General features: G+C 39.0%; 1 protein-coding gene across 1 annotated transcript in view; it reads left to right on the top strand.

Annotated features, from left to right (window-relative positions):
• Positions 1 to 802: 802 nt before the first annotated feature.
• The window catches only part of fgf13a (fibroblast growth factor 13a), a 32,148-nt gene continuing 22,569 nt past the window's right edge, over positions 803 to 10,381 (top strand). The window contains exons 1-2 of the mRNA XM_037675755.1: positions 803 to 871; positions 6,117 to 6,227. Coding sequence (XP_037531683.1) covers positions 841 to 871; positions 6,117 to 6,227 — 142 coding nt within the window. The 5' untranslated portion in view covers positions 803 to 840. The remainder of the gene's footprint in view (positions 872 to 6,116; positions 6,228 to 10,381) is intronic.

Genomic DNA, 10,381 nt, shown 5'->3' with positions numbered 1-10,381 from the left:
AGACATTGACTGCACACACTGTAGAGTTCTTTTATTTTCTTAACAGTGCTGTAAACGTGTCAAAACTTCCTAAATTACTCACTGAGACTCAGTTCTGCTAATGATGGATCCTGTAAGCAGATGTTCTGGCGCATGCTCATAATCCAGGTACAAGGCTGAGTCAGCCCTTCTGGACAGATTCTTCTTTGCAGAAACGTTTTGTCTCCTCAGACTGAATAAATATTTTGGATGAAAGACGTTTCAACAAAAAAAGAATCCGTCCAGAGGACGTGACTCAGCCTTGTTGGCTGTAAAAGCAGATGTTTGGAGCAGGAAACCTGACCTCAAGGAGCAGAAGTGTGTTTGAAAAGTCCTTTTGTCCGAATCATTGTCTCGTTGGACATTTCCAGCTGAAGTAGAAAGGCCCGTGTAACCAGTTTAGTGGACGCATTAACGGATCATTTTACATCACTTTTTGTAACATGAGAGCAAAGTCTTCAGAGCTCCGAGAAGGAAGTCGAAGCCACCCATTTTCGTTCCCTTTTCTCTCCTCTCCACCTCCCGCTGTGTCTCCTACCAATCTGAGCAACACACAACAGAGTCTGTCGTTTCAACAAGACCACGAAATTAATGTTTAATGAGCTTTTTAGACGTTTTAATGGCATGTGGCTAATGTTCTTTAATGATCTTCCTGTTGGGCCACGCCTCGGTGCGTTCTGCTCCGCCGCGCCTCGCGCAGTTTTCTGACGATGCTTTGAAGTTTGCTGAATCAAGTCCCGAAGCTGTTCTCTTCACTTTCCTACTTAAGGACTCCAAACAGCTGAGCCACTCACTGATTTGACTTTTGTGTGTGGAGAAAAAATGACTTTTCCTTTGAGAAAGTCCACTTCAGGTAGGAGGATTGTCGATGTTTTAGAGATATTTTCACAGCTCGTTTTCTTTCTTTTCCACTAAAATTTGTTTTACATTCCTGGTTTTATGTCTGTCAAATTGATTGTGGTGCTCTGAGTGATTTGAATGCTTGAACTTTACAGAAAAATGTTGATTTGCTGTGAAAACATCTGGTTCATCCTTTTTGTCGTCATGTTGCTGTCCATGGTGCTGAAAAGGACATTTTGCAGCTTTAGCTGTTGTTTTAGGACTTTTCATTCTCATGTGAATGTCTTTTTATTATGTGTTGTTGTTTTTATTCAGACAGGGATTTAACTGAGAGCTTTATGCACCATTTAGCTCTGTTGAGTATTTTTTTGTATTTTTAAAATTTCTCTTCTGGGCAGCTGAGTGGTTAGAGCAGTCGTCCTCCAGTGCAAGAGTTGGGGGTTCGAATCCACCAGCAGTCACATGCTGAAGTGTCCCTGGGGAAGACACTGAACCCCTCATTGCCTCCGATGTGTGTCCCATCGGTGTATGAATGTGATCTAAAGCACTGATTCTTTAGAATTATTTGTTCAATTAGCAGAGATCTAGTAGAGTGATGTATGAATGGGTAAATGAGGCACAGATTGTGTTGTAAAGCGCTTTAAGTGTCTTGATAAGATAGAAAGGCGTTACAGTCCATTTACCATTTAAAACTTCTATTCCACAATAATTTCGCATCTTCCTAGTTCTAAAGCTTCTTATGTAATAGCTGGATCTATAACCTGAGGTGGGGTGTTCATATTTAATAGATAAATAAAACGTAAAGGACACACCAGGACTGTAGATGGCACCATCGGATCAGAAATGTGCTCAGTGTGGAGTAAAGGAGCTGAAGGGGCTGTGACTTTCTTTTCCTGAAAGTGCTAATCACACTTTTTAAAGTCGTCCTTTTATTCACCAGTCATCCTTAACTGTGGGTTGACATCTCTATAATGGAAAATCAATTTATTTGCAATGGTTTTGTCACAAGTTGCTTTTTCGTTTGGAATTTAGTAACTCTAAAATGAATGTTTAAGTGTCTTGTTTAAACATCAATTGAACAACTAATGTTGATTCTTGCTGCAACGAATAAATATGTTCAGTTTAACCACCGTTTTTGTATCTATGTGTGACAAAAAAAAAAAAACAACGTATAAAGCTTAGAGGAAAATGAATGAGGTTTGCGCTCAAGTGTGCTAATATAAAGCCAATTAATCAATAGAATTAAATCAATTATTTAATGTGTGTTAAAATGCATTTGTGTTTGGTGCTGACTGGTCCATTTGATCAAAGAGAAACGATAAAAACACTAAATGTGTTGTTTCACTCTGTTCTGGACTTTTTCTTCTCGCCCACCCAGCCACCCCCGCGCTTCCCACGCCGCATTTCTTATTATATTTAATATGAAATATATCTTAAGCGTGATGCTGGGCATGTCCTTATCACTGGCTGGGTCCCAGTCCACCCCCACCCCTAAGCTCTTTCTTCAGGTTAGGTGGGGATGCTCTGATTGTGTTTGCGCAGCGCTCCTGATTCAGCCACGAGGCGCTTCCTGCTTCCACAAACAACAGAAAAAAAACAACAACACTTGGGATCTCCGAAGTGACACCTTCTCATCTTGTGCGTTTGCGTTCCCAGCACGCGGCTCAAAGGCTGTGCGTGGCCGCAGACTCACAGTGAGGGATTATTGGAAGAAACACTCCGGGCGTCTGCAAACAGGTGTTTCCATTCTGAGGATTGGCACCGAGCGCCACTCACCTCTGTCTACCAACACCATGAACATGTGCGCGGCTGGGTAGCCATGTGGGATCATGGAAACCCACCATTCAAGACCAGCTTTTTGTGCGTTTTCATGGTGATTCCAAGAAAATGATCCATTTGGACGAAGATGCGACGCGCTTTGGTAAAAGTCTTTTTGCGTCTCTGGATGGAACAAACTTCTTAATTTTCATGGAGATACAACGGAACATCCCTGAATAACGCAGATACTCACTACAAAATGATTCACTTGGACATCAACTAGGTGTTGTTGCACCTTTCCACTCTTCGGTGCACTTTGCAGATTGCGCGTTGCCTCAGAACGTCTCTGTATTGAATCCACCTTTCTGGATTCGCTTTTCTCTGGAAGTTTTTTCCCACAAAACGCTGCCAAACTGGCTATGGCAGCAGCAATCGCCAGCTCCCTCATAAGGCAGAAAAGGCAGGCGAGGGAGCGGGAGAAGTCGAATGCCTGCCGCTGCGTCAGCAGCCCCAGTAAAGCCAAAGGAAGCTGTGAAAAACCCAACCGGCTGAACGTTTTCTCACGGGTCAAACTGTTTGGTTCCAACAAGAGAAGAAGGAGACGACCAGGTCTGTTCAGCTGTTTTGGTGTCTTATGTTTTAAAAAAAAAAAATAATTAAAAAAAAACAGAAGATCCAATTCAGTCATTTTGAAGATGAGCTCTGCCAAAGTTTGCTAAGAAAATGAGTGGGTGTTTCTCCACAGCTAAATGGCATTTAAGATTTCAGGTTAAATTGGAGTATTTACACACTCTTCACTATTTACTTAATTTAATCTGAAAAAAAAAATCCATCAGAATAATACTGTCAATAATATTTGAGTGACTATTCCAAAAGACAATAATCTGACTGAACATGTCCCCTCCCCCACAGAAAAAAATAAATGAATAAATAATCATAATTTTCCACAAAGATAATAACTTTATGTTTTGGGTAGGCTAACTAAACAGATTGACTCTTCAGTCAGGTCCAAACTTTAGTCTGTAATCTGACATGAATGCCAAAATTTCACAAGTTCCCTTTTTGCATGAAGTGTTCACACATTCAGGCCCATGGTTTATTTTTAATAAGCAGCAGCATTTTTTTCAGCCTTGTTTAAACCAGTAATCTGTTTTATAACAATGTTCAACAATGTGGTCAGAGCTGTTTACATAACAGCAGAGTTGCAGCTTTTGCACCCCGCTTACTTCCAATTTCTATCTTGTGGAAAAGACAAAGAGTGACTACAGTATTGTCTGCTCTCAGACTTACACAAGATGCTTCTTTAGATTAAAACAACCCACATCTTCAAGAAATCCAGTTTGTGTGTTTTACCCCAATTGATTTTTTGATCATGCTGGTTTGTGTGCATTAGTGGATGCACATATTGTTATTTTTCTCTTGTTGTGTTCAAATTATAATATTGTGAAGAAGCAAAGCCACAGAACCATTATGACTGATGGAATAAACTTACTGTGCAGTAAATGATTATTGAATCTAACAGTGGCTGTGCTGAAAGGCTGTGAGATGAAAGGTGTGGTTAGCCGCTGTTAGAAAGCCTTCAGTAGGGACAGTAAGCAGATAAAGAGAGGCACTTAACTCTTACTGGACATTAACACAACCAGTGTGACCAGCACTTACAGAAAAATCTACAGAGGGATATTAACCTCAATGAGGGTGGGACATGTGCCAAGCTACATAGCCATGATACAAATGGCTGATGTGCTTTAATGACAAAAAACAAATTACACCAGAAGTGTGGAAGGCATGTGTACCTTATGGTTGCTGGGATAAATTAGCTGAAAAGTTTAGATTAAAAAGAAAACAAACGTGACTCTATTATATATATATATATATATACAGTATATATATATTGTGGAGTCTTACAATTTTAGTTTAACCAAGAAAACTGATTAATAAAAACAAGAAAACACAAATCAATGCTTCCTCCAGAGAAAACTCACTGTTATCTGTAACACACACATACACAATCATATATATGGTGCAATGGTGGCACGGTGGCACAGTGGCACGGCTAGTAGAGCTGTTGCCTCTCAGTGAGAAGGTTGACAGATCAAGTCACAAACTCCTTTCTGAGTGGAGTTTGCACTTTCTCTCTGTGCATGCATGTTTTCTCCAGGTACTTCAGTTTCCGCCCACAGACCAAAAACATGTATGTTAGTCTGACTGGTAACTCCGAGTTGTCTCTAGGTGTGAGAGAAAGTGAACAGTTGTTTGTCTCGTTTGTTTATGTGTCCCTGTAATGAACTGGAGACCTGTCCAGGTGTCCCCCTGCCTCTCACAATAGGGACCTGAAAAGGACATGGATAAAGATGATGGATGGATATATATTTATATGTATACTGTATATGTGTGTATATATATATATATATATATATATATATATATATATATATATATGTATATGTATATATATGTATATATTTGTATATATATCCCCTCGCCTTGTTTTGTCTTAAGGCCAGAACAACTACAGGCAACAAATGCTGACAGTAGAGGACCTCTTAAATTTACATCTGAAACTGTTTTGCTTCTAAGCTATGTAAAGGTGTTCACCATATATTTCAATATTTCCAGGTTTTCATGGTTACATCCTCAGTCAAATTTCTGAAATATGATTTTGCTTCAGATTACCGACACATAAAACAGGTTGTTGTGTTTTTACCCATGTTTAACTCATTCATAAATGTAACAAACTGGGAAGAGAAAAATGCAGAACATGCAAAAAAAGTCATTAAGTATCTTGGACTTTTGAGTAAAATGTTTTACACCAAACCACTCAGCCTGCAGTTTTGTTCATCTTCAACAAGTCCAGTTTTTAGTTTTGTATGTCTTTTTTTTTTTTTTTTAAAGAGGCTGCTACAGGTTCTCATTGATTGCACAAGCAAAGTAGGAGAGACCAAACTAGTTTTTTATATATTTAATAATTAAGCTCTTGCATTTATTTACTAATAATGACTGTTTTTGTCTTAAACCACACAACTGCAGAGAGACATCTGTATCTTTTATCTTCAACACGCTGTTCACATCTGAGTAATTACTTTTTCTGTTTAATAAGAGAAATTTGACTAACATTTCATCGCAATCATTAGTGACAATTTATTGTTTTTTTAAGTTTGTCTCCTTACAATAATCTTTTATGAATTACAGTATTTTTCGGACTATAAGGCACACTTAAAATCCTATAATTTTCTCAAAAATCAACAGTGAGCCTCATAATTGGGTGCGCCTTATTATTAATTCTGGTTATGCTTACTGACCTCAAACCAATTTTATGTGGTACATTTTAGTCAATAATCTGTCAAAATATTTTAGTTTCACTTAGTGTGCCTTCTAGTCTGAAAAATACTGTAAGTAATGATAAAATTGATGGGAAGTGATAAAACACAAGTTTTGACATGCAATGACGCCACCTTGCAGCCTGTTTCAATCGTTCTACCTCTGTCTGTGTTTCTCCACAGAGCCCCAGCTGAAGGGGATTGTGACGAAGCTGTACAGTCGACAAGGCTTCCACCTGCAGCTGCAGGCCGATGGAACCATTGATGGAACAAAGGAGGAGGACAGTGGTTACAGTGAGTTTCACTTTGTTACACTGTTATTTTTACATATTTTTCTCTATCAAATGCCCATTCAGTCAACAATGGCTGACCTGCATTAGTTACTTTTGCAACTGTCATGGCAAAAACAGCAAGTGAGACTAAATTAAAAAAAAAAAAATCTCTGAGATTTTTATACATTTATTCTTAAAACGTATATACAACTCAATAGTATTTGAAACACTTATTTATTATATAAAAACAGCAGGATAAGTTTGCCTTGAGTCTATCAGCAGGAGCTTTTATGCTTATCAGAAATGTTTTGCTCACAAGGCGCCAGCCTTGGTTAAAGCTGGAGGACAGTGTCGGTGGAAAAGAATCAGACTGTGATCATTTTTCATGACCACTGATATGCACGTTACAAAATTCCATTTTTCATTACCGTACTTTTTGCTGTGTAAGTTGCACATTTTTGTATAAATTTGCATGTTCTGCAACTTATACAGCAAAGTGACATGTGTTTTCCCCCCATATTTATAAACCAGTTTTTTGGCTGAGATCTGATGATTTCATTCATTTTGACATAGAAAATATTGAACACTACCATTTTCAGCCACTAGAGGGTGCTCGAGTAATATGGCAACCCAAGTGTCTCATTAATTGATAAAAATGGCTATTAATTAGACACTTGGCTTGCCATAGAAAGTCACCTTTGTCTCGCTCTGGAACGCCTGGAGCAAACGTCAAATCAGCTGCATTTCACCATGCTGCCCAGGCAAAATGCAGCTGATTTGACCATTAAAGTGCATTTGTTAAGGAAAAGTTAAACTGAGATACACCTTTGCTGTCATTTCGAGCAAATAAATAAGTATTTTTAAGTGTTAATCTTGTTAAATTATTGTTAAAGTCCTCCCGTGCACGCTCCCGCGGCCGCCATTTGGCAGCCAATTGATTTTTGGCACAACATCGGTCCACAGTTGTGGGTGGTCAGTAGTGATGCATAATAGATGCGTCTTATACGGTGAAGCAACATATTTATGTTTTTTTTTTCCACTTTATTAGACATATTTGGACTGATGTGACTTATATGACGGGGCAATGTGTACTGCGGTAAGTACAGTCCATAGATGTTACATTCAACAATTTTCAGTCAGGTCATCTGGACAAACAAAAACAAACAAAACAAACTTTGTGTCATCTGGACAGTTTCTTTTTTTTTGCTGAAACGTTTCACCTTACATCCGGAAGACTTCATCAGTCAAGGAAACACACAACCCAAAACTGATTCTTCCCCCAAACAGCTTACACCAAAGTGAAACAAATCAGCTTCCTGAGTTCCAGTTATCACTTTGGAGTAAGCTGTTTGGGGGAAGAATCAGTTTTGTGTGTTTCCTTGACTGATGAAGCCTTCTGGATGGAAGGTGAAATTTTAAGCAAAAAAAGAGAAACTGTCCAGATGACCTGACTGAAAATTGTTGGATAGTATACCTGGATTATTGAGCATGGACTTTTTTGGTCATAGATCTTACAATTTTATTTTTTTTTACCTATAACATGTTTATGGTTATTTCATTGTTAATTTTCTTCTTTATCAGGCAATACAGTGACACTGTAGTTGCCTTGCAGTAAAAAGGTTGTGGGTTTGATTCTCTGCTGGGGTCTTCCTGTGTGGAGTTTGCAAGATTTACATGTTTAGGCTTTCTCCGGGCATTTGGAAGTTGTCCCACAGTCCAAAAACATGCATATCAGGATAATATTTGCCAACTCTAATCTGTGAGTGGTTGCTCATCCCTGTGTGGGCGTGAGATAAACTGGTGACCTGTCCAGGGTGGAGAAGGACACCAGCTCTCAGTGACTCTGCATAGGCTCAGGCATAGGATAAGTATTCTTGAACTTTTGTTCTTCAATTCTAATTTTTTTTTCTTGAAATTTTAGTTTTGAGAACAATTTAAGCTGCATTCATAAAAGAGATGAAATGAAAATGTTGTTGTTTTAGCTGTAAATGACTCAGAAATGAGAAGCACATTCATTTTATCAAGTCAAAATTGTGCCATTTGAACACATCTGGATTTTAAGGGTCCTACAAATTGCAGCTTTTTTTTGCTGAAGCCAAAACTTCCATTATCTCTTTGTTTTCTAGTAGTTTCAAAAAAACAAGAACAAAGTTACACCAGTGAGCAAACAAGAACACATCTGGATACTCTGAAGTAAAAAAAAACAACAACAAAAAAACGGCCAAAATACAAAACTAAGCCCTTCACTGTCAAGTTGGTATTTGATAGCTCATATAAAGTTATACAAAATGTGACTATAACACAGTCGGGAGTTCAAATAAAGACCTTGAATATTACCTTAATTTTTTTTTTTTGTCAATATATGTGCATACACACGTAGACTTAACTCACATGCTACCCTTTATAATCGTATAGCTTTTATGTCGAATTACATAATAGATGGTCTACATTGCCAAAGCCAAAATAGTTTGTGAAAATAAAATTAAAGAGTACTGCTGAATGGGGAAAAAAGGAGAAGAAATGAAGCTCTTTGCATCGCTCCAAAAATAGCGTTGTTAGGCGCTGGTGTGCTTGTCTCCATGGTGACAGAGAGTGCAGTCCTCTTGGAGCTAGTGGTGTCTTGTGATGGTAGGAGAGCACCTTCTCAAATGTAGGCACACACACACCAAGACACTGAGATGCACACAGACACATAAAAGCGAGGATTTGATCCTTACAACTGTAACCGGCGCAGCTGTCAGATGCTCGCTGTTGAGTTGTAGAAGTTTGCTGTTTTTTTTAACACTTTTCCTTGGAAGAATAAATAAATAAATTGGTTTAAGCGTTTGTGATTTCTTCACAGCTTTTTAGTCTCACTCCTGATTTTTCTCGTGTTGTATCAAACTTAAACAAACCCACACGACATATGGAATACTAAAGCTAAAAATTAACAATCATCCCATTGCTGCCAAACATTTTATTATACTATTAAACTAACAAATTCAGACTTGTAGAATTGCAGAGCTCCTGTTAACTTTCCCTGATCAGGAGCCACTGCTGTTTACCAGAATTGAACAGTAATCAACAGCTCATGTTTTAGTTCAAAAACTGAAAATTCAGACAACGTTGCTCCCAGAGTGACAACGTAAATAGTTTGAGATGTGACTATCTATCATATAAAACCTCAGGTTGTTCTGAAATTGAATTGGTCTTGACTCCTCGCAGTTAGTGGGTGGAACCGAAATGATCGTGAAAGCTGTTCCTCAGGCTTCCTCGCTCTTCTTATTTCATGCACCTCTGTGAAGCAGGAAATGTCCATGTGTTGTGCGTATGTGTGTCTGTCTGTGTGTGTGTGTGGGGGTGTGTGGGGGGGGGGGGGGGTCAATTCTCCTCAGTGTGCTCAGGTGTTTCAAGGAGCTGGGAAGTAATTGAGTTTTCCCTTCTTGAAAGTGTCCGCCAGTACACTGGCTGGTAATCCTTCTGAGTCGAGGCAAGGCTGCAGATGTGTGCGTGTGCACGTCATTGTGGAGCCATCAAGGGAGAAACCTCGCCCGAGCGATGCCAAGCAAGAAGTTTGCTTTTATAAAGACAGGAGCTGATGAAACAACATGTCAACTAGTTTCAAAATAATTAGAGACAGCAAATCATCAATTCTAACTGTGGATGTACAGTAGTCCCTCGCTGCTTGGCGGTTTGTTTTTCGCGGACTCGCTCTATTGCGGTTTTTCAAAAGAATATTGGACATGACACACAATTTGCTGATTGATGGATGAGCCGCACGATCGGGATTGATTTTTTTATTTTAAATAAATTGTTTTAGGCAGCACGGTGGCACAACTGGTAGAGCTGCTGCCTCTCAGCGAGCAGGTTACACTGGTTCAAACCTGGTCCGGGGACATTTCTGGGTGGAGTTTGCATGTTCTTTCCCTGCATGCGTGGGTTTTCTCCGGGTACTCTGGTTTCCTCCCACAGAACAAAAACATGCATGTTAGGCTGATTGGTAACTCTAAATTGTCCCTAGGTGAGTGAGAGAATGGCTGTCTTTATCTTAAATACACCACAGCTGAAATAAACTTGCTCAGTTAGTGTAATAGTTGTGAAGTAATGTTTGATCAACTTGTCTTTAAGATGCTTCCAAATGGGCACAGACAAAACATTATCCTGATTTCCTGACGCATGCTCAATAATCCAGGTAGA

Source organism: Nematolebias whitei, chromosome 4, assembly GCF_014905685.2.
Source record: "Nematolebias whitei isolate Nwh7 chromosome 4, NemWhi1, whole genome shotgun sequence".
In the NCBI taxonomy this organism is placed as follows: domain Eukaryota; kingdom Metazoa; phylum Chordata; class Actinopteri; order Cyprinodontiformes; family Rivulidae; genus Nematolebias; species Nematolebias whitei.
Note: the sequence above shows the minus strand (reverse complement) of the source record. Positions and strands in the feature narration are given on the sequence as shown.